The 24,581-nt window shown below is 53.6% G+C and overlaps 1 protein-coding gene across 1 annotated transcript; it reads right to left on the bottom strand.

Annotated features, from left to right (window-relative positions):
* Positions 1-1,918: 1,918 nt before the first annotated feature.
* Positions 1,919-20,771, bottom strand: METTL22 (methyltransferase 22, Kin17 lysine). Its single transcript, XM_055562056.1, has 11 exons — positions 20,617-20,771; positions 16,433-16,598; positions 14,545-14,889; positions 11,226-11,266; positions 10,992-11,136; positions 6,945-7,016; positions 5,475-5,528; positions 4,515-4,595; positions 4,223-4,325; positions 3,202-3,370; positions 1,919-2,027 (listed from the first exon to the last, which is right to left on the bottom strand). The coding sequence occupies exons 2-11, from the start codon at positions 16,584-16,586 to the stop codon at positions 1,950-1,952; spliced, it is 1,242 nt and encodes a 413-aa protein (XP_055418031.1). The 5' UTR covers positions 16,587-16,598; positions 20,617-20,771; the 3' UTR covers positions 1,919-1,949.
* Between the last annotated feature and the right edge of the window lie 3,810 nt (positions 20,772-24,581).

Raw genomic sequence — 24,581 nt, 5'->3', positions numbered from 1 at the left:
CTTGGAGTTTCAATATCAAACTCTCAAAAACTATTAGAATAGACAGAAAAGTAGAAGGATATAGTAGACCTGAAAAGCACCATGAGCTAATTCAACATAATTAAGATTTATACAATTTTCACACAACAGTAAGATACAAATTCAAGTTCCCATAGACTATACACCAGGAGATACTGGAACATATTCAGGGACATAAAACAAGGTGCAAAAACTTCTTGGTCTAAAGGTATTGAAATTATACAGAGTCTGTTCTCTTACCACTGTGGAATTATATCAGAAATCCATATCAAAATATAAATGAATCCTGTCTTGATCCGCTACTCTGCTTGATTATGGCAAGTCAATCAGGGAAGTTTTATTTTTTTTACAATTTTAAATTTATTTTTTAAAATTTAATTTTTTTAATATTCAAAACATTTTGTATCGGGGTATAGCCGATTAACAATCAGGGAAGTTTTTTTTATGTGTATAGGATCCTTGAAAAAGGGGAAAATCTCAAAGGCAAGGCTTCTCAAACCTCTGTGTTCACAAATCGCCCGGGGTCTTGTCAATGCACGTCTGACTCGGGTCTGGGCTGGGCTTGCTGCTACATGTCTAACAGGCTCCCAGGAGATGGCACTGCCAGGGCTGCTGGTCTGGGAACCACACTGGGGATGAGGGGCGAGCTCAGGCCTGGGCTGGGAGCCTGACTCTGCCACATGGTAGCTGTGTGGTGGTGGGCAAGTTGCTTAACCTCTGTGAACTTCAGATTTCTCACATTTAAAATAGGGATCCTTCTGTCTCTCAAGGTCTTGGTAAGACTTAAAGATGGTACATGTACATCTCCTTCCACTCCCCATGGGGAGGGCTGAGACTCATTCTTCTGCGTCGCCTTCATGGCAGGTTCAACCGAGGCCCATTTTTCTTTCCTCAAGTAGCTGATCCTCTTCTTCCAGGTCACAGTTTCTCCGCCTCGGCACCACTACCATTTTTTGGGCTAGACTGTTCTTTGCTGTGGCGGCTGTCCTGTGGTATGGGATGTTTAGCAGCCTCCTTGGCCGGGGGCACCCATCTCCCCGAGGTGTGACAACCCAAAATGTTTCCAAACTTAGCCAAATGCCCCTGGAAGCAAGAGCACCCACAACTGAAAAACACCATCCTAAGCAACAATTCCTCTAAACAATTAATTCCATAAAACGTACTGAGCCCCTGCTTTGGGCCAGGGTCAGACGGCAGGAATGTATTGGTGTGTAAGACAAACAGGTTTCTGACTTCATGGAGACTTTTCCCTTTCAACAGCCTTAGTCTTCTTAACCATTAAATGGGTTGGTCTAACCAGGCTGCTGACTAACTAGAGTGGTTGGGAAAATCGAGACCTGAGAAGCCTGGACCACCGTGTCAGGACAGAAATGTGACCTGTGCTTGGGGGGCAGTGACATGGGCAGGGGTGGCTGGGCTGGAGCTGGAGGGGCATTGGGGCGGGGCCATGCTCACCCGAGGCGGGGGGGTGGACAGTGTGCAGGAACATCGACGGGGTGGGGGGAGAGGACCGCGGGGAGGGAAGATGGGACTCAAACTGGAAAGCAGGAGAGTGAAGGAGGGAGAGAGGGGGTGGGAGGAGCGGGGATGACAAGGTGAGGGGGCGAGATGCAGCAGAGGCCCAGGGAAGTGGGTTAAAGACCACACAGACAGACACCCACGCAGGTGACGCAGAGAGAAGAGGGGAGGGGGGACCAGCCCAGGCTGAGAAAGGGAGACGCCCACGAGGCAGATGGCTGTGGGGGCCCGGACCCTGGGCAGCCAGGCGGTGGCTTTTACGTCTGCTCCAAACACCCCTGATTTTGGTTATGAAGAGTTAAAACTGTATTGGGTCATAGAAGATCCATTTACCATATTTTTTAAATGATAAAAAATCAATGATAAAATTCTCAAGCACATGACTTTGTGAGCTTTCAATTTTATTAGAAATGTCACGAGAATGGTTGAGAAGCTGTGTCTACAGACATGATGGGGTCCGTTACTGGTTCCACAAAGATCTTCCAGAGTTCCTGCAGCAAACGGAGGGACGGATTCCCAGGTAAGCAAATGAGACTTTAGTTTCACAAAGGGGTATAAATTGGCAAAAGAGAAGCCCCAACAAGACGTGAACACTGGGCAGCATGGAAGCTATTGGAGCAGGTGCCCCCTCGGATGGCTCTGGGCTCTTCCGTGGAGGAGCTACATGCTGAGTCCCGGATCGGAGAAGCTGAGGCTGCCCATGGTCTACGGGGCCAGGATGGCAGCAGGTCACACAGCTCCTGCTTCTGGGAGCAGTGCGCCCAACGCTGTGGTTGCTGGCGGGACAGACGGAGGGGGCAGGATCCCTCCTCCTGGAGCCAGGCCTGGTCTTCACAGGCCCAGAGAAAGAGCGGCTGCAGACAAGGGGCCAAGGGAACGAAAGCCCTTGGGACTTCTATGAATTCAGCTCCTGGGCATTTTAAGGGATTTTTAAGGGGATTTTAAACTTTTCAAACTTCCCCCCAGTGCTTGTTTTAAAACCGTCATAGGAAGCAACATGTCTATAGGGTTAACCCTGGCTTCCCTGGTAAAGAATCTGCCTGCGATGTGGGAGACCTGGGTTTGATCGCTGGGTCAGGAATATCTGCTGGAGAAGGGAAAGGCTACCCACTCCAGTATTCTCGCCTGGAGAATCCCAAGGACAGAGGAGCCTGGTGGGTTACAGTCCTTGGGGTCACACAGAGTCAGACATGACTGAGGGATGGAGCACACACAGAGGCCATTTCCCGCGGGAACTCACCTTGCCTGGGCCGGGAGCCAGACAGCACCTGGCGCCTGTCATCAGGGTGACCGCTCAAAGGCCCACGTGAGGACCCCGCCTGCCACAGTTAGAAGGGCCCTGGGCCATCAGACCCGCCCCCCTAGCCCGCGAGGCCACACACTTTCACAGTGAAGACGTGGCCGTCAGCTCTGGTCTTCAGCCCAACCAAGCGCCCCCTGCCCCGCCTGCCAGCTTCCCCTGGAGTCCGCAGGGCCTGCGGGGAAAGGACGTGCCCTAAAGCCGGGTGACCATTCACCCAGCGGGCCCTCGCCAGACCCGGAGGGCCCAGTGCAGCGATCAACTGGGAGAGCTCGGGCCGGGCCCGACCCGGAAAGCTAGCTCATCGCCTCCTGCGCCCGTGGCCCGCGGCCTCGCCCAGACCCGGCGCCGGCGTGCACACCTACCAGCTGCTGGATGCGCTCGTACACCAGGAGCTGCGGGAATGAGGCGTCCACCGGCTCCACCGCGAAGCGCAGGCGCCCGCCCGCCAGCCCCTCCAGCCGCCGCAGCCACCCGCGGAAGTGGTCGTAGGCCTCGCACGTGACGTCCAGGTGCCTCAGCGTGAAGTTCAGCCTGTGCACAACCGGAGAGTGCGCCGTCACCCCCGGAGCTTTCGGCCCCTTCTGTCTCGCCGGATTTTAAGCGAGCGCCTCCGCGTGCTGAGCAGGAAGCCGGGGAGGAGGCTCAGTGACCACCTCCACTTACCCCCGCGGGACGGGGCTCAGAGGGGAGGGGCAGGTGTCCAGGTTCAAACCAAGTGATCAGGTCCACGAGGTGCCACAGGTCACGGGGACCAAGCAGGCGGGCGCCCCGGGCCTCATGGGGTAAGAGCTGCTGGAGCAGCCATGCCCGGCTGGACGCCTCTGCACCGGCCGCGACCACCGACACAGGGCCAGTTCTAGGAGCTGAACTGCTGGGTCAGTCGGTCTGCTCGGTTTTGACTTTTGCTATTGATTCTAAACCGCCTTCAGGAGAGCTGTGGGCTAGCTTATGCATTAGAGGGAAATGTGTGTAGCGGGCCCCGCGCTGCATCCACCATGAGGGTCACTCCCGCAACGGGAGCCCTAGCATGTCAGGACGTCCCGGCGGAAATGCCCTGGAGGGGCTGAGAGTGCAGCCAGCACGGACGGGGGCCCGGGGCACAGACGGGCAGTGTCTCGGCCAGCACAGCGGCCACGCATCCAGGCTCTGGGATGCCCACTGCCCGGCGGGGCCTGGACGGGTCCCCAGAGCTCCAGCCCTGAGGTCTCAGCTTCCTCCCTGTGGCTGTGCGGCGGGGGCGGCGGCGCCGGCACACACGCTGGTGAGTGGGGGTCACACGAGGCTGTGTGTCAAGGACAGCAGGCGGTGGATGAGGAAGGGACGAGGATGACATGGATGGATTCATCTGGGAGGTGAGGGTGGCCTGGCCCGCGCGGAGCTCACCTCTTCTCCACCGAGAGGATGGCGGTGCAGGCATTCTTGAGCTTGTGGGCCAGTCGGGAGAGGGTTTTAAACACAGCATCAGTTAGGTCGTCATCATAAAACACTGAGGGGAAGAAAACAGGCAAACGTCAGGGAGAAGGATCCCTTAGCGGATCCCAAGGACCCTGGGATAGAATCTGTATGGACGTGAACAGTCACAGCTCAGAAGGGAAGCGGCAGGAGCTGTGGTGGGAGGCCACCCCTGAGGCCCACCCCCTGAGGACCACATGCGGTAAGGCAGAGGCGCCCTCACCTTCGGCCGCCAGCAGGATGGTGGTGTGGCCGTACAGGTGGGAGATGTCCTCCTCGGACCAGCTGAAGGGGACCTCGGGGTCTGTGAAAGCGGAAGGATACCGTGGGCTCAGCCCTTGCTCTGTGGGCCACCAGTTCTCACCGAGATGGACTGTAGTAAGCTTTAGGAGAAGAAACCGGGGTGGGTGAGGCTGGGTGCAGTGGGCACTGCCGGGCAGCCCTGAATCCCATCAGGAGGTTCTGCTGGGCCTGCCTCAGCCACGAGGGGCCTGACCTGCTGCCTCGGCCGGCAGCCTGAACAGAACAGGGGCTGCCCCTCCGTCCATGGCATTCCTGGCCCCGCGGACTTGCTGTGTGACCCCGAGAAAAGCGCTTCACCTCTCTGGGCTGTGGTGTTCATGCTAGGACGGGCCTGACAAGGACTGTCAGGGAGACTGAGGGGCCTTAAGTGCGCTGGCAGCACTCAACAACAATGGTTTTCCTCACCCCGCATCTGGCAGGAAAAGTTCTTGTACAAAGAAAAAGAGCAAGGGTGTGAGTGTGAATTAGTCTGTATAAGAAACTTAAAAAGCAAAATTTAGCAATCTCCCCCGCCCAGCGGACCCTGAACCCCCATGGGCCAACTCCTGCAGGCAAACGGTCTCAACCCTGGAGCCCCACAGACCTGGGTTTCCACCCTGCCCGGCCGGTGCCTGTGACCCTGGGCAGGCACCGCACCTCTCTGAGCACCCGTCTTTCCCCGTTACCCGGAGACTACAGGACAGACGGGACGGTGATGCTGTGAGTCCGAACGACAGAATGAGTGTGGGGCGCCTGGCACGTGGCAGCCAGGCGGGCAGCTGTCGCTCATCAGCCAGTGGACAAAGAACCCTGCTGGCCAGTCAAGGCCACAGGGCGGATAGCCTCAATGTGGCGCGAGGAGCCACGAACGAACGGGGGCCCGAGTGAGGAGGCCACGCACCCGTGCAGAGGTCGTCTCTCAGCCAGTCCAGTTCCTTGACCTTAACCACACCGCCTGCAAGACAAATGTAAGCGGAATCCCCCAAACTCTGAGCACAGTTAGGGAAGATGAACCTCACACTTCACCTCACGATCCACCCGTCCCACTATTTTTTTTTTTTTGGTCATGCTGTGTGGCTTGCGGGATTTTGGTTTCCTGACTGAGGACTGAACTTGGGGCCCCAGCAGCAGAAGCGTGGAGCAGTAACCACTGGACCATCAGGGAAGTCCCCCATCCCGCGCTTTTCACGTTAAGTGTCAGGCCTGGTGCTGGCCCAGGGAGCACTCTCACGAGGCACATCCCTGTCCCAGGAGACCGGCAGGCAGCAGACGCTGATATGAAAAGGACGTGCCAGGTGCAAGGGAGGAGAGGGGCTCTCGTGTGGACGGGGCGTCAGGGAGGGCTTCCAGAAGGAGGTGTTTTATGCATGCTCCTCCCTTCCAGGCCTGCTCTGTCCTGGGCGCTCAGCAAACATGACACAGAGGGTCCACCACAGATGGGGCCCTGCCCTCAGGGGTGGGAGCTGTAATGCGATGGCAGATGCCTATCAACTAGTCACACGGACAGATGTCCAAACACAATGGCTCAGGGTGAAAGGGGCGTCTGTGAGGGGACTGTGACCTTGCTGGAGGCCTGAGCCCGATTAGGAACTGACAGGAGGCAGAGGGAAGGGACACAGACAGGAGGAAAGAGCCAAACAAAGGCCCTGAGGGCACCAAGTCTTCAGCCAGCCCAGGATGTCTGGAGTGAAGGTAGGGTAGGGACTGCCAATGGGCAGCAACCAGACCCCACAGGATCCAGAAGAGCAAAGGAGCTGGGTCTTTGCTCCAAGAGCAATGGGCAATCTCTGAAGGGTCTGAAGCCTGTGGGACTGGCTGACCCTGCCCGAGTCTGGTAAATCCCCCCGGCTGTGTGAGGGAGGGGTGTGCCTCATCAGCAGCTTCCTCTTTCGGGTGGTCAGGCCGATGGGGCTGGGGGCCACCAGGGCAGAAGGTAAGGCATGCGAGGTGAGTCTGTGGCTCACTGGGCGCGGGGCTGGACGGTGCGGCTGTCAGGACAGGGGGCAGGAGCTGGTTGGGCCAGAGCAGGGGGTCTGGAGCCAGAGGAGGAGCTCAGACTTTGCCCCTGGAAGATGCTCAGCGGGGAGGGAAGTGGTCAGACAAGGAGCTGGGGAGACCTGGCGGGGGCCCCGTGGCCTGCGGGGAAGAGAGGGCGGAGATGGGCCGCAGCGGAGGCGTGGGCAGAGAGGAGGAAGGACAGAGCCATCGCACACCTGCAGGGACACAAGGCCAGGACGTCTGCTCCCTCCACTGTCTGGGGTGTCCATGGGTGCGGGCAGAACCCCGCCTCCCAGTGCCCCGGTTCTGGGTGTCTGTCCCACCTGCTAGACAGGGGAGCCCCTCTCCCGGGCGGGGACCCACCGGGCCTCACCTCCAGAGGCGAGCAGGTGGCTGTTGAGGGTGATGTTTCGCTGGCACATGGCCAAAAGGTCTGCACCGACATCTGGGGAGACAGAGGGCAGCCATGAAGCGCCGGCCGCGACGGCCCTTCACCTCCGTGCTCTGGCCTGCTGAGAGCTCCTGTCCACGGCCCGGGGGCAGAGACATGCAAAACGAAAACCAACGTTCCTCCCATGTGTTTTATGCCAAAATGAAGTATGTTCACTTTAAGGCTCCTTCTCATGATGTCTTCCTTAGAGAAGACTGTCCTTGTGGGGCAGACTCTGCATTCCAGAAAGGAGGAATGAGAGCTCCCAGCATCTTCAGAGCTCATGAAACACGCACACCCTTCTTGAGTCCACCCTTGACCTTTCTAACGACTCTGAGCTGGCGTCACAGTCCCGTCACAGACAAAGTGGCCGGGGCAGAGTCATGTGGTTGGGTGGAACCAGACCTGGGAGTTGAACCCAAGTATCTCTAGAGCACAGGCTCAGTAGCTGTGGTGCCTGGGGCTTAGCTGCTCTGCGGCACGTGGGATCTTCCCGGACCAGGGATCGAACCCCGTGTCCCCTGCACTGGCAGGATCCTTAGTGGATCCTTAGACCATCAGGAAAGTCTGAACCCAAGCGTCTCTGACTCCAAATCGAGGCTTGCTCTTTGATGCCCCAGAAGATGGATGAGCCAGGAGGGCGTCTGGATGTGACTGGCGGGGACACAGCAGAGTCAGCGGGCTGACGGCCACACCGCGGGGCCCAACTCACTGTTGCCACCATCGCGTCTCCCCACCGCCTGCTGCTCTGACCAGGCAAGGCTTCCCGCCACATGAGCAGAACTGAGTTGTAGCTCAGTGAGCCCTGGATGGGGGCCAGGGCAGTGCTTTGCCAAAATTAACTTTCAATCAGGAGAGTGAGCATGTGGAGGGCACCGGAAGCCTTGTGACTCTTTTTCCTGGGCTTCCTGCAACCACAGAGCACCCCCCGCTGTCCCCGCCCCAGACCTGCCTGGGCCTGGACCACTGTCTCAACCCAGGGACCATGCAGAGCCCCGGGGTGGTGGGGGTGGGGTCACAGGACGCCCTGTCCCTGCTCCTGGGGCTCTGGGAGCAGAGAACACTGAGGCATGTGCCTGGCAGCACAGGACTGGGTCAGCAGTTTTTAAGCCTTTATGGCACTTTTGTCAGAACATCTGCTGTGGGATTCTAACGTGCCAAGCAGATTCGAGAGGGGCAGTGCTGGCTGAGTGGGGGAGGGAGACCCAGAGCCCTGGGGCTGCCTCTGCCCTCCACCCCTCAGTCGGCCCCAAGGCGGCTCCCTGGGTGACCGTGGGCCAGCCACCTGACCTCAGCCCCTCCCGTTTGGAAAGAGGGGATGGTGACAGGCTGCCTGGTGTCGCGGTGAGCTTGCAGGTGCCGGTGCTCAAGAAAAGGCCTTACTAACTGCAAAATGCTGCCTGCATGCACACCCTCTCAAGGGGAAGATAACTACTAAGAGATGAGATGCTGGTGTCAGGCTCCAAGCGTGAGTACAGCCCTCGGGCACTGCTTGGTGGCTTGACTCTGAAGTTCACTGGCCATTTACACCCAATTGTCAAGGAGTCACAGAGTGGCCTCGCTGCAGACTCCTGACCAGTGGCTGATGCAGGGTATCTGAGCAGGACAACTGCCTCCCAGGCTTCCCCTTCCTCAGCTCAGACGCAAAAGACGGACGCCACAGGAACATAAACTAAGAATTTGATGAAACACAAAGCGTGTCAGCAGACACCACTTTCTGCCTAGCGCCTATTAAAGAGTTAAAAAAATAATAACATTAATAATAATCGCCTGCTGAGATCCTACTTTCTTATAAACTGGTAGACTGTCCCTGAGAAAGCACGCTGGCCAAGTCTTGAGCGTAGCTGGTAGTACTGCCCTGGGTCAGTTTGTGGGTGTGATCCCTGATGTTATCATGGTGGGAGCTGGGTGGAGGATGCCTGGCACTTTCTGTCCTGTTCTAGCAACTTTTGTATGAATCTAGTATTATTTCAAAATAGAACTTTAAAAAAGCAATCATTAAGTACAGTAAGTACAGGCTTCCCTGGTGGCTCAGATGGTAAAGAATCTGCTTGCAATGCAGGAGACCCAGGTTTGATCCCTAGGTTGGGAAGATCCCCTGGAAGAGGGCACGGCAACCCACTCCAATATTCTTGTCTGGAGAATCCCATGGACAGAGAAGCCTGGTAGGCTATAGTCCACGGGGTGGCAGAGTCAGACACGACTGAGTGACTAACACACTTACATCAAAAGCTTAAGAAAGGTCCCACTCACTTCTAAGAATCTGGTTTAAGGATTATCAACCGAAGATGCAAAAAGGTATTGGTTGCAGTGCAAAAGAAAAGCAAAAAAAAACCAAAAAAACCCCAAAAAACACCATACCAAATGAAAACAGCCAAACATCTAGCAATAGGAGAGTGGTTTAAAAAAAAAAAGAGAAAAGAAATGAAATACTGTTTGATCATTAAAAGTTAATTTTTAAAAATTAATTTATTTATTTAAATTGGAGGCTAATTTCTTTACAATATTGTAGTGGTTTTGGCCATACACTGACATGAATCAGTCATTAAAAGTTATTTATAAGTAACTCAGGAGCTTCCCTAGTGGCTCAGAGGGTAAAACGTCTGCCTGCAATGCAGGTAGACTTGGGTTCAATCCCTAGGTCAGGAAGATCTCTAGAGAAGGAAATGGCACCCCACTCCAGTACCTTTGCCCGGAAAATCCCATGGACGGAGGAACCCTGTAGGCTACAGTCCATGGGGTCGCAAAGAGTCGGACACGACTGAGCGATTTCACTTTCCCTTTTTCCCTTTAATGACAACGGAAAACGTGCTTTCTATTTTCTGACATTTTTGACAGGATAAAGCACTGAATATATATAGTTTGATCTAAGTTATATGGGAACATGTACGTACACACAAAGGAAAAGACTGTAAAAAATAACTGACACAGTTAAAAAATAGACTCCAAAGCTTCCCTTGTACAGTGACTTGATCTGCTTCATTCCCCCCAGGTTTCCCATGTCTGGTGTGCAGTGACCTGCACACTGTTGACACTATCTGGGGATTGTGAAATTATGAGGAAATTTATTTGCTATTCTACAAATTTTCCATAGAGAGTAGGCAAGACTTCCATAATCAGGAAAAAAATACTAAACTGTCTTTAAGCATGTGGTGTTGCAGAAGACTCTTGAGAGTCCCTTGGACTGCAAGGAGATCCAACCAGTCCATCCTGAAGGAGATCAGTTCTGAGTGTTCATTGGAAGGACTGATGTTGAAGCTGAAACTCCAATACTTTGGCCACCTGACGTGAAGAGCTGACTAATTTGAAAAAACCCTGATGCTGGGAAAGATTGAGGGCAGGAGAAGGGGACAACAGAGGATGAGATGGATGTATCACTGACTCAATGGACATGAGTTTGGGTAAGCTCTGGGAGTTGGTGATGGACAGGGAGGCCTGGCGCGCTGCGGTTCATGGGGTCGCAAAGAGTCGGACACGACTGAGCGACTGAACTGAACTGAATTGAAGCCTTATACTAAGTCACTTCAGTCATGTCCAACTCTGCAACTGTAGCCCACCAGGCTCCTCTGTCCGTGGGGATTCTCTAGGAAAGAATACTGGAGTGGGTTGCCGGTCTCTCCCTCCAGAGGCTCTTCCCGACCCAGGGACTGAACCTGTGTCTCTTATGTGTCCTGTGTTGGCAGGCGGGTTCTTTACCACTAGTGCCACCTGGGAAGCCCATCTTTAAGCCTTATTAGAGGCACATTCTTCCTGATTTCCTGAGGTGTTTACTCTCTTGAGGGGGTGTGAGCACAGGTACCAGCCAAGCTGCTGGTCCTGCACCCTGGGATTGCTGGGAAAACAGCGGAGGGTGGAGAAAACCAGCCCAGGAGGAGGGCAGAATCAAGAGCTGCCAAGGTCAGATTCCCAGTCTCCCTCCCTCCCTTTTGTACCCAGTCAGCACACCCTTGGGGGGAGAGCGCTCCCCAGCCTGGGATGGCGGGGCATTACCTGTACAATACACGGTCTGCGCCACAGTGGCTGCGATGATGCTGGCCAGCCCAGTGCCCGCCCCGAGCTCCAGCACTGTGCGACCCTGGAAGAGGTCTTGCTGGAACAGGATGTAGTCTGCCAGGAGCAGGGCACCCCGCCACACCTGGATGGGAGAGGGGGCAGGAACAGTGGGTGACTGGAGGCAATCAAGAGACCCTGCAGGGCCGCGGGGAGTGGACGGGACCTACCCACCTGCTTGCCAACATCCTCCAGGGGGGTGGCCATGGTGTGCTCTGGAGGGGGTGGAAACCAAGAGAGAAAGGGCCACCGTGAAAACAGGGATGGACAGAACACAGATGGGGTGCGGGGGAGGTGGCCGACACGGTGGGACGGGGGCTGGAGGCGGGCGTTCTAAACAGCAGCAGAAATACAGGCCACGTGGCCATCCGCTAGCCTGCAGGGCGGGATGAGCATTCCTCTCCTTCAGATTACTGAAGCCTGCACACACCAGTCACAAGAGGACTCGGCCCAACTTAACCACAAACACATACCCCACCCTCCATTGAAGTACTCTCAAACGCAGAACACAATCTAGTGCCGGTTACCAGGGTCGAGATGGGGCACAGAACTATGAGATCAAGAAGAGTGACGGCTAACATTTTTCCTGTTAGAGGAGAACCGGCTCTTGCATCTTGAAGCGAGATGGTGACGGCCAGCAAATCAAATACCAGGACACATGCACAGCAGGGCAGCTTGACTCACATCAAACCAGGAGCAGGAAGCAAGGGTGGGAGAAGAAACAGCGAGGCTGAAGGGGTGTGTGTGTGAGAAGGGGCCTTCCCCAGGGGGCTCTCTTCTCCAGCTGCCTTGGACCTTCAGTCCAAAGACCCCACCCCACCTCCTCCCCAGTCTCTGTGGCCCCTGCACAGTCCCTGGCCCACTGTCCCTGCCGTGACTCGGGTCCCCCCACAGAGAGGCCTCATCCCATCTTTCTTTGCCTCCTTCCAGTCTGCCTGGCCAAGCCAGGGGCACCCTCCCATGGGGATCTCAATAGTCTGAGCCTGGTCTTTTCTCCCAGAGGTCCCGTGGACTTAAGTTTTGCCTCCGGCTGCATTTAAGGGGTGCTTGGCTTCCCTTGAGAGAGAACGTGGACTGAGCTCACAGACCCGAGGGTGACCCAGGCTCGGTCACGGATCTGGCTGGTGGCATGAGTCACCAACTACCTCAGCACCAGAGCCATGGTTTGCTCCTTCACAAGATGCAGAAATAACATCACCTCATTTGCGGGCTCAAAGGCCTCCCTAACCAGGGTCAAGGGTGGGGAGCTCCTGCTTCACGGGAAAGCCAGTTTATACTTAAACAATGCCAGTGGCCTCATAAGAGCATAAAAGCCCAGCCCGAGGAACTTTCATGCGTGCTCAGTCCCTCAGTTGTGTCCAAATCTTTGTGACCCCATGGACTGTTGCCTGCCAGGTTCCTCTGTCCATGGGATTTTCCAGGCAAGAATACTGAAATAGGTTGCCATTTCCTCCTCCAGGGGATCTTCCTGAGCCAGGGATCAAACTCGAGTCTCCTGCATTGGCAGGCAGATTCTTTCCACTGAGCCACCCAGGAAGCCCCATGAGAAACCCCAGGGCTAGCAAAGGGGGTGAGGCAAATAGTCTCAGTGTCTGAGGGGTTCCCGGCTGGCAGGACAGTCTCCAGACTTGTGGGAACCCAGACTCTCCTCCTCAGCCTCCCTCCTCCGCACTCAGATTGGTCCCCAGGAATGAAAGCTGAGAGCAGCTCATGTTTACTGAGCACCTACTATGTGCCAGGCACTGTGCTAAGAGCTCAATGTGGGCCAGCTCCCTCTGTTCCTTACAACCGGGGAGATTATACCCATTTCACAGAAAAGGAAACTGAGCTCTGAGGTTAAAGTACTTGCCTGAGTCATAGGACAATGGAAAAGGCAAGTGACTCGAGATCCGACAGCCCAAGTTCCAGCCCTGCCTCTTCTGCATTCTCTTTGGGTTCCAGTTCTTTATCTATAAAATGGGGGAAATGCTCATAATTTACTTGGAACCTTGTGTCTGTGAATTCCTAGCTGGTCCACGAGTAATGTTAGATTTTTGACAACAGAACTTTCCAATGTTCTGATCACATGATGTGGGTAGGGAACATGGGCGGTGGTGTCGGACACACCCGGTGTGAGTCAAGGCTCTGCCACTGACTAGCTGTGTGACCTGGGCAAGTACCTCAACCTCTCTGAGCCTCAGTTCCCTCCTGTGTGAAATGGGAATACTCATCCCTGGGAAGGCCACAGGGACTAGAGATACTCCACAGAAGACAGAGAAGGGTCCCCACCGGGGGATCCAGACCCAGCCGGCCAGGGACCTGCAGGAACTCGCTCACTGTCTGCTGGGCTGCTGACCAGGCTGCCATCAATCAGAGTGGCTGTTCTATTAGGGTTTTTGAGCGAGTCCAGTGGACCCCAGGCCCCACCTGGGCCAGTATCGAGGGAGGCCTTTACCTGGGACCTCAGGCACCACCTGGACTCTGGATCTCAATGAACAGATTCAAATCAGAGCTCCTCCCCACAGAGGAAGAGGGCTGGGGTGGCTGGAGCCCTGCCTGTGGAGATGGTCCACATGGGTTCAGAACCTCCCTTACTGGCCCCATACGGCACGGCCTCAAGCCTGTCACTTCCTCATCTGAACCACGCCCTGGAGAGGCTGTGAAGCCCACGAGAGGTGATGAAGGTGGACATCAAGACACAACAGGTGCCTCATATTACTGGCTTACTTCCTGTCCTGGCCGCTTTCCACTCCTGGCATTTCCAGAAATCAAAATCCCTGCTCCGCCAACGCCCTCTGACCCAACCCCGGGCAGGTGTGGACGCTCTGGGCCCTGCCTGAGGGCCTGCTGAGACCCCCTTCCGCCCCGCCTCTCCTGCCGCTGTGTCTACACCACCCCCCCCAGCTTCTAGCTCCCACCCCCGGGGCCATCTGATCGGCCCACCTGCTCCTCCAGGTTAACTATGGACCTACTTCCCTCTTCATCTTCCTCTGCCCCGATCGGCTCTGCAATCTGCCAGGGCTCCCTGCTGCCTGCCCCCGCTGGCCCAGTGGTCCACCGACAACCCCAACCCACAGCCGGGCAGTCATGTAGGTGGCAGCGGCGGCAGCAGGCTTCTATAACAACTGACTGCCAAGCTGGGACTCGGACTACGACAACTGGAACGTGTCAGCCAGGGAAGCAGGGGAGGGGCAGGCCCTCCAGGATGGCGGTTTGCTTGAGCAGAGGCACGCAGGTGAGGAAGCGCAGGGAAGGTGAGAGAGTGGGTGGTGGTGGGAACTGAGGCTGGGGAGGTGGGCAGAGCTAAGCTGAGCACACGGACTGTGTCCTGAGGGCAATGGGAGCTACCGAGGAGCCTGGAGTAGGAGGAGGATCAGACCACGTTTTGGCACGCTCCCCAGCGGGCTCCAGTGTCCGCGCGCGGGTCCCACTGACCCGGCCCGCACTCAGGGGGCCGTGTGCCCTGACCCACTGTGGCGCTGCCCTGGCGGCAGGTGAGCGGCCCTTTATTTACCTATTTTGATGACATTGTAGGGGCTGCTCTCTGGGGCTTCGTCTCCCAGGACGTCGTCTTCCTCCTGCGTTAGAATGGTGGGATGTACCTTGTCTCTCGGAGGCCCCGGTGGCTCGGAGGCGGAGGCAGCCCGGGGTCTTCTCACGACGTCCAAGTCCCCATCCTCATCCAGCTGAGCCGCCAACCCTTCTGGGCTGGTGGTGCTGGCCCCCGCCTGGAGGGAGGCCCCCATGCGGCTGCAGATGGCGCCGGCGGGAGGGGTCCCCTCTGTGTGGTCGCCACCCTCGGCCCCCGAGTCAGTCTGAGAGTCTCGGTCCCATAGAAGCTTGAACTGGGACAGGAAGACTGAAAGCGAAACACACAAGTAGAGTATTTCTACACTGTCTCCTTTTGTATTTCTTTTCCTCAATTTCCACCTGGAAAGAGTTTTAAAGGCTGGGTGGGGGGAGAGGGGAGGAGACAAATAAGGTCCTATTGCACAGCAGAGGGAACTATGTTCACACCAGGTGGAGACATTGTGACGGCAGCAGAAAAGGCCCGTGTGCCTTGGCTGTGAAGCTGTGGCCCTGAGAGCAGCCGCGTTCTGACCTGCGCTGCAGGCACTCAGCTCACGTGCTCTCACTGACTCCTCACAGCAGCCGTGAACACAACAGTGGCGCTCCGTTTTACAGACGTGGAAACTGAGGCTCAGAGGTTACGTGAGCTGACCAAGGTCACACAGCTGTGGGTATGGCTGAGGCAGGATCCAAATCCAGTCTCCCCGACCCCTGGGCCACTGCCCTCCTTGCCGTACCGTCCTGCCTTGAGGTCTGCAGGCTGGGACATGGATGCCGGGGCCCTTACCACCTGGGGCCCAGAGAGTCACCGGGACAGGTTTCGGTAAGAGTACGGTGCCAGGCTGGAGGGAGGGGGTCCCAGGACTTCAGTGGGCAGTCCTGGGCCAGAGTCCTCCCCGCCCCTGCTGTCTGACCCCCGGGGCAAGTAGCTCATCTGTCCTGAGCCAGTCTCCTGAATCCTGGAATCCAAACGGGGACACGAGGGAAAGGGAGAGTGACTATTTGTGACAGAGCAATAAGCAAACACAGGGAGACAGGAGCTGGGGACGGTGGCCAGGGAGGTCCCGGGAGGGGAGCACGTTCTGGGTAGAGTGAAGAGCAGGCACAAAGGTGCTCAGAGAGGAAGGTGTGTGCCTGGTGTGAGGGACAGAAAGGACCTGGAAGTGGCTGCTGGGTACTGATGGCGGGAGAGGGAGGTGTGGGCACTCGAGCAGGGGTCGGGCCGGGCCTCAAAGGCCAAGGTGAGGACTCTGGTTTCATTCTGAGAGCACGGGAAGCCACCGGAGGGTCTGAATCTGGGTGGTGGTGTGATCTGCATTTTTCAAAAGATCCCCTGGGGCACTTCCTCGGTGATCCAGAGGCTAGGATTCTGCACTCTGAGTGCAGAGGGTCCCGGTTCGATCCCTGGTCAGGGAACTAGATCCCGCATATGGCAAAGAAGAGCAAAGAACCTGTGTGCTGCAACTTAGACCTGGCGCAGCCAAATAATTAAATAAAAGTAAATATTAAAAAGAAAGAAAGAAAAGATCCCTTGGGCTAGAGGAGTGGGGGAGGGTGTGGGAAGAAAACCAGGGAGCCCTGGTAGGTGGAGCCAGCCTGGTAGAGGGCCACCTCTCCCCGACTGGTCCGTGGGCTCCCGAGGGCAGAGTTCAGCCCATTCCTTCTACTTTCCCAGCATCGCATCAGGCCTGCCACAAAGCAGGTGCTCAGGAAAGCTGAGGGGCTTGCTCCGTGAGACAGGGGCTCTGAAGAAGTGGTGCGAGGGCAAGTCAGACAAGCCAGTCCTCCCCGTCCTTTCTGTGAGGACGCAGAAAACACAGCGGGCTCCTTACCCGGCTGCCCCATGCCGTTCAGCCGCACCATGAGGCGCCTCTGGTTCGGGGTGTACAGGTGGACGTCTGACAGCACGGTGTCGCTTCTGAAGGTGATCTCGTCCATGGCCGGTGCGGGAGCCAGTGACCATGGCCCGGGCTCCACAGTGACCATGGACGGCAGCACCTGAGGGGCGAGAGCAAGTCCTCAGACAGCAGCTCCCGGGGGGCAGGGGAAGCGGGGTGAACGACCCACCCAGGGGGCAGAGCGCTCCCGGTCACCCTGGAAGAAAGGCTTCTCTTTTTAGTCCTCTCATAATCCTGCAGGTCAAAGTCTCAGCCCTGGCAAGATAATAAACAGAACTGTTACTCTGTCTTGCACTGTGTTGACTTTCATAGTAACCTTTTATTTATGGCAAGGGATCCAAATTTCCATTTATACTGAAAACAGTTTTCCTACCCTTTTTATTTTTTCCAATCTTTTCGTTATGAAGAATTTCAAATACTAGCAAGGTGAGGGCACAGTGTAATAAACAGCCATATACCCACTGCTTAGATTCAATGATCATTCACATTGTCATATGTGATCAATCAATCTAGGTTTTTTTTTCTCCCCTGAACTGAGCACCTTCCAGACACCGTAACATTTTAACTCTAAATAATTCTTCAGCATCTCTGTCTTGTAAGAACATGCTCCTACATAACCTAAAGACCATTAGCAGACCTAAGATAACTAAGGATTCCTTTATATCATTTAAAACCCAGTTCACAGTCCGTTTTCTCCATTAGACAATTGTCTCTGGCAGCTAGTTTTTCCTAAAGCAGTATTTAATCACAATTTACACATCACATTTAGTAGTTTTTTTCCCTATAATCTTTTTTCTTCCTAGAAATTGACTCCAGCTGCCCACATATCATTTGTTTTAAAATCGTCTTTTTAAACTTTAAAAAAGTTAGTGGATTTAAAGCAAAATCAACTAAAGGAATCATTGTACAGGTGATATATAGGTTTTGAAACATTATGAATAACTAATATAACTAAAGTCACTAAAATTTGGAAACTCATGCTGGAGGCAAAATGGTTTAAAAACAGGAAGGCTTGGACTATGGAAGACAGTTTGGAGATTCCTTAAAAAACTAGAAATAAAACCACCACATGTCCCAGCAATCCCACCCCTAGGCATACACACTGAGGAAACCAAAACTGAAAAAGACACATGTACCCCAATGCTCACTGCAGCAGTATTTACAGTAGCCAGGACAGGGAAGCAACCTAGATGGCCAGTGACAGATGAATGGATAAAGAAGCTGTGGTACATACAGCCAATGGAATACTACTCAGCCATAAAAATAAACACATTTGAGTCAGTTCTAATGAGGTGGATGAACCTAGAGCCTATTATACAGAGTGAAGTTAAGTCAGGAAAAAAATATTATATACTAACACATATATATGGAACCTAGAAAGATGGTACTGATGAAATTATTTGCAGGGAAGCAATGGAGACACAGACATAGAGAACAGACTTCTGGACATGGTGGAGGGGGGCGTGTAGGGGAGGAAGGAAAGGGTGACATCATCATATGTAAAACAGAGAGCTGATGGGAATTTGCTGTATGACTCAGGGAGCTCAAACTGGGGCTCTGTAACAACCTAGAGGGATGGGGAGGGAGGTGGACGGAGCGTCAAGAGGGAGGGGACATAAGTATACCTGTGGCTTATTCATGCTGATGTTTGGCAGAAACCAACATACACACACAAAAATAAACTTTTCTAAAATGTGGGAAAAACAAAACAAAACAGGAAGGCTTGGGACTTCCCTGGCAGTCCAGAGGTTAAGACTCTGCACTTCTAATGCAGGGGGTGAGTTTGATCCCTGGTCAGGGAACTAAGATCCCACATGCCATTAGGCATGGCCAAAAAAAGAAAAGAAACAAAAACAGGAAGGCTCTTCCTCCATTCAAATGTTCCACCTCATCAAAAAGCATCAAACAGCACCAGCATGTAGACAGAGCCTAGGGCTGTGATGCTGGGCGGAGCGGGTGCTAAATCTGGTCTCCAACCTCCTCACTGACCCTGAGAAAATTACTTCACCTCTCTGGACCAGTTTCTTCAGCTAGTCTCAGCTCGCAGGGCTGGGGGGCAGCAGGATGTGGAGGCTGTGTGTCAAGCACTGAGCAGAGTCCTTGGTGCACAGCAATTGTTAATAAACCCCACAATTTTCTTGTCATGGGGTTGGTTTCAGGTGTTTGACACAAACCTGCCACAATCCCTGACCCTCCCATCTGGGTAGATGTGTGCACTAGCAGTGTGCCCCATGAATGTCATGAAACCTCTTGAGCCTCCATTCCTTCAATTGGAAAATGGGATCGTCATAAGCCACAGTCTACAAACTGAGTCCACATAACCGGAGTTCCTACATTTATGCACTTGCCAGGGGGAAGCAAGAGTATCAACACAAACGTTTTCTATAAAAGAGTCACTCCACGCTGGCTTTTCTATCTGATGCGACAAGCCAGCACAAAGTAAGTGGGTTGTGAGGTGAAGCTGTGAATCTGATAAATGGATGCAAGATTTCATGGTGTCAATGAAAGTGATGGAGGAGAAATGCTAGGGGTGGGTGGGTGGGGAGGGTTGTTGCCTCACAGGCAAAAGCCCTCAAACAATGAGGACTGGAAAAATTAGGATGGATCCACGAAGAATATCCAGTCTAAACACAGTGTAGATCAACCATGATCAATCGTTTTAAAGGCAGATTTGGCTCCCTGAGGACTGAAAGATTTAACACTGCAGTTATACACCAATACTTGTAAATATAGACAAAAAAAATAAGCTTGTATTCTTAACCTGCAGTTGAAATTTCTCCTGTCCAAGTACTAACCAGGCCCGACCCTGCTTAGCTTCTGAGATCAGATGAGATCGGGCACGTTCAGGTGGTATGATCTAGACTTCTTGACATTTCTATTTTGAAATCCAACCTGCCCCGGCCTTCCAGGAAACACTCTACAATGGAGTACTAGGTAAAGGGGATTCCCTTTAAGGGGGTTTTCCTAGAACCAGATCTCTGGGAATTACAGGGGCACCTTGGACCCGTCTCAGGGTCTACGTGAGCATTAAATAAGACAACGATCACTTTCAGGGTTCAATACATAGTAAGTGCTCAACTTACCCTGTGCCTCAGCTGGTAAAGAACCTGCCTGCCAGTGCAGGAGAGAGAAGAGACGCGGGTTTGGTCCCTGGGTCGGGAAGGTCCCCTGGAGAAGGGAATGGCTACGTGCTCCAGTATTCTTGCCTGGAGAAATCTATGGACAGAGGAACCTGGAAGGGTCTATGGTCCATGGGGTTGCAAAGAGTCAGATAGGACTGAGTGACTCACACTTTCACTTTCATCATTATAGCATTTATAAGAGTAATAACTAAAGGATGTGCTGGAAGATGGGAAAAGGCAATAATCAGTTTCTCTACTGAGGAACAGCTGACTCATGGTCGGTCTGGGAATTCTGAGGCTGGATGGGCTTCAGTCCCCTCTCCTGACTGGGGAGGAGGGAAAGGACACCCAAATGCAGATGGGCCCTCCGCCCCCTCCTTCGTGCTGTACATTCATCTCACAGGAGTTGCTGACACGGTCCTTGGTTCTGCTAGGCTATGGGGCCAGACGCCGACGCTGTCATCCTAACCCTGCCAGGGCTGCCCGCTAAAAGCAGTTTGCCGGGATCTGGGGGTTGAACCACCTGCCTCCCTCCCAGGCTCTCTCTGCCAGGTGTCACAGGGTCATCAATGACCGGGAGCTGGGCGCGATTCTGCAGCCGAGGCCCAGGGCTGGGGGCCTGAGACTTGACCCAGCCACGGCGCGGGTCAGAGTCGGGGGCTCCAGGGTCCTCGGTCCTTGGGGCTCTTCGTTCCCTCTGCCATGCCGCCTCCGAAGACTCCAGCCGGCGGGCTACGCATGCCCTCTCAATCAGGAGTCACAGCTCCAGCATCGTCGTCCCTTCCTAATCCGAAACCCAGGGGGCTGCCTGGACCCCAAACGGAAACCCACAGGCAGGCTTGGACTCCTATCCCCTACATCCTCGCTTAGGGAAACTGAGGCTGATTGGGGACCCAGGCTTCAAGTCCTTGGGGGAGCCCGCGCTTCAAGGCCAGGTTCGGTGCCGAGAGGTCCCATGCATCCTTCCCCGTGCCGCCGCTCCTCCAAAGGGCTTACCCGCCGCCGGCCGCAGCCCGAAGTCACACCCAAGCCTCTCACCACGGCGCTCAGGCGGCCGCCATAGCGGGGCGGCCTGCGCAGGCGCGGCCCCACCGCCCCGCGACCCGTCTTCCTTGCGTCGCTTCGTGGCCACGCCCACCTGCCGAATCGCGCGTGCGCGCCAGCGTTGCTGTCAGCGGCAGCCCGGAAGAAGCTCGTTTTTCACCTGCGCAGATTTGCTTTCACCTGCCCGGGTTTGGCGGGATGGTGGCTGGCCTGGGTGGGATGGACCTGCGAGTGCGGGAGCCGTTAGGTAACTCGCTCAAGGTCACCCAGCTAAGTGGCGAGGCTTGGATTCGAACCGGCTAATACTGCTCTAGAGCCTGCGCTGTGCTAGGTATTTGTTAATTATCCTTGCTGTTCAGTTCAGTTCAGTAGCTCAGTCGTGTCCGACTCTTTGTTACCCCATGGACTGCAGCGCGCCAGGCCTCCCTGTCCATCACCAACTCCCGGAGTTCACTCAAACTCATGTCTATGGAGTCGGTGATGCCATCCAGCCATGTCATCCTCTATCATACCCCCTTCTCCTCCCGCCTTTGATCTTTGCCAGCATCAGGGTCTTTTCCAATGAGTCAGTTCTTCGCATCAGGTGGCCAAAGTATTGGAGCTTCAGCTTCAGCATCAGTCCTTCCAATAAATATTCAGGACTGATCTCCTTTAGGATGGACTAGTTAGATCTCCTTGCAGTCCAGGGGACTCTCAAGAGTCTTCTCCAACACCGCAGTTCAAAAGCATCAATTCTTCGGCGCTCAGCTTTCTTTATAGTCTAACTCTCACATCCATACATAACTACTGGAAAAACCATAGCCTTGACTAGACGGCCCTTTGTTAGCAAAGTAATGCCTCTGCTTTTTAATATGCTGTCTAGATTGGTCATAACTTTTCTTCCAAGGAGCAAGTGTCTTTTAATTTCATGGCTGCAGTCACCATCTGCAGTGATTTTGGAGCCCCCAAAATTGCTTGTCACTGTTTCCACTGTTTCCCCATCTATTTCCCATGAAGTGATGGGACCGGATGACATGATCTTAGTTTTCTGGATGTTGAGTTTTAAGCCAACTTTTTCACTCTCCTCTTTCACTTTCATCAAGAGGCTCTTTAGTTCTTCTTCTCGTTCTGCCATAAGTGTGGTGTCATCTTGCTCTTAGTACTCATTAATATAATAGCTGGTACTCGTTTCATTCATTCATCCACTTATCAAGTCTCCAATATCAGGTGAGTGAAGAACCTCCGTGTTAATTGGCATCTAGTAGGAAATGAAATCTGGTTCAGCTGTTGCACATTCAGTAAATTTCCAAGCACATAGGACCACAGATGTAAAGAGTGCACACGTGTAATTCTTCAGCTTCCCCCATGTCTCAGATGGTAAAGAATCTGCCTGCAATGCAGGAGACCCAGGTTCCATCCCTGGGTGGGGAAGATCTCCTGAAACAGGGCATGGCAACCCACCCCAGTATTCTTGCTTGGGAAATCCCACGGAGAGAGGAGTCTGGCGGGTTACAGTTCATGGGGTTGCAAAGAGTCGGACACGACTGAGCGACTAACACTTTTACTTCACTTATGGAGTATTAACGTAAGTTTTATGGATAAAACTGGTGTGGCGTTAATAGGGTGACCAAACAACATAAATATTCTCAAAGGAAACAGATTGTTTCCTGAACTCCCCGGAACAGTACATGAAGAGTTGTCTGTGCATCTTGAGACCCCATTCTAGTCTTGATTGGGTTGTTCTCAGGGAATGTCTGGGTGGAAGGCACTCAGGTACTCCTGGCACCCAGGCACTCCTGGCACCCAGGCACTCCTGGCACATTGGAGCTGCTCAAAAAGTTCAATTTGCTGAATGAAAGAGGGAAGGTCACTGAGGAAGATGGCATAGACACCTCTGGAGTTGTTGTTTTATTTAAAAACTTGTGAGAATAGAGCAGGCAGAAAGTGGAAGTGTTAGCCACTCAGTCGTGTTCCATTCTGTGTGACCCCATGGACTGTGTAGCCCCCCATTCTCCAGGCAAGAAAACTGGAGTGGGTTGACATTCCCTTCTTCAGGGGATCTTCCTGACTGAGGGATTGAACCCGGGTCTCCTGCATTGCAGGTGGATTCTTTACTGCCTGAGTCACTGGAAAGCCCCCAACGCAGGCAGAGTCATCTTCTAGAAACAAAAGCCAGATTACATCTGTCCTCTGTTGAAACCCCTGGAGGCCCCTACCTTGGGCAGAGATCCCATCTCACACCCAACTGTGCTCCCTTCTAGCCACCCTGATCAGCTGTGTTCCCCTTCATGTGCTTTGCGCTGACTGTTCTGCTCACTAAGGGTACATCTCCCCAGGACACCCATCTGCCCTGCCCCATTCCCTCACCTCCTTTGGGCTTGTGATCAGGCATCCTCTTCTCAGCGAGATCTTCCCTGACCATCCTATTTAAAATAACCATCTCTCCCCACCCAGGCACTCTTGGCACATTGGAACTCCTCAGAAAGTTCAATTTGTCGAATGAAAGAGGGAAAGAAAGAGGGATGGGATGTGTCAGGGAGCTGGAGAGCCGCTGAGGGTCTGGGTCCCTCACTGTGATGTTGAGGGAATTCCCGTCATTGCAGGATTCCTAACAATCCTCGGGGTCAAGTTCAAACTCTTCTATCTGGACCCTGTTAACCTTTGTGCCCCAAGGCATGGACAGTATCCATTCTCATCTTTTTCCCATAGTTGTATAATATTTTGCTGGGCACATGCCTCTCCCTCAGTTTGTGTGTGTGTGTGTGTTATTTTTTTCTTCTCATCCTTTATTTTTTTGGCCACACCAGGCCGCATGGGGGACCTTAGTTCCCCAACCAGGGATTGAACCTGTGCCCCCTGCAGTGGAAACATGGAGTCTTAACCACTAGCACCACCAGGAAAGTCCTCTAAATTAAAAACTATTTCCCAGCCTCCCTTGCAGTAGAGTGAAGTCATGGGGTTAAACCAATGGGATTAAGGCAGTGGAATGTAAGGGGAAGTGTTATAGAGCAGTTTCTGGCACCCTTTCTTAAGCAGGAAGCTGAGGAGTCCTTGATCCCTGATACTTTGTCCCTTCCTCATTCATGAAGCCCAAAACAGATCTGCCCTGAGGGCCCTCCCTACACTAAGTTATGGCAGAGTGGCAACCCTGCTTGCGGGTCACCTCTTTCTGGCAGCCTTCCCTGATTCCTCCTCTGCCAGTTCATGTTGATGAGTCTGTGGGCCTGCCCAGTCCTCTCTGGTCTCCCCATCAGAGCACTTGTGACTCCCCCAACCAGGTTGAAGTGCCTTGTCAGCAGGAGCAGCTGCTAGTTTTCATCAGCAACTCATACCAAATTTGTCCATATCTGCATGGGAAAAATTGGATGATGCTTGTAAAGCAGTTAGCATCGTCCTTTGCATGCTGTGAGCACTCAATATATAGCCACGGTACTTTTAGACTATTACAGTTGATCCTTGAACATGGGTTTGAACTGTACATCATATGTCAACTTATAGAAGCATTTTTTTCCACTAAATAAGTACTGTGATGTGACACAATCCATGGTTGTTTGAATCTGCAGACTGTAAAGTTATATTTGAATTTTTGATTGTGCAGAGGATCGGTGCCCCCCAACCCCTGCATTGTACAAAGGTCTACTATATTATTTCTTATATTGTATGTAGTTCATTCTGCCTAACACCAGGCACATTAGGGGGGTGGGTGAGACCCTTTGGTGAATAGGTTCAGCTTGATTGATTGTTCACCGTCCGGCCAGGCCCAAATGGAAATTATTAATATTTATGGCTGCTGTAACAAATTTTCACAAATTTCATGGCTTAAAACAAAATGAATCTATTTTCTCACAGTCCTGGGGGCCAGAAGTCCAAAATCAAGGTGTCAGTAGGGCTGAGTTCTCCCTGAAGGCTATTGAGAAGAATCCTCCTGTATTAGCTTG

Source organism: Bubalus kerabau, chromosome 23, assembly GCF_029407905.1.
Source record: "Bubalus kerabau isolate K-KA32 ecotype Philippines breed swamp buffalo chromosome 23, PCC_UOA_SB_1v2, whole genome shotgun sequence".
NCBI classification, from domain to species: Eukaryota; Metazoa; Chordata; class Mammalia; order Artiodactyla; family Bovidae; genus Bubalus; species Bubalus kerabau.
The sequence above is the reverse complement of the archived record's forward strand: the minus strand, read 5'-3'. Positions and strand labels throughout refer to the sequence as shown.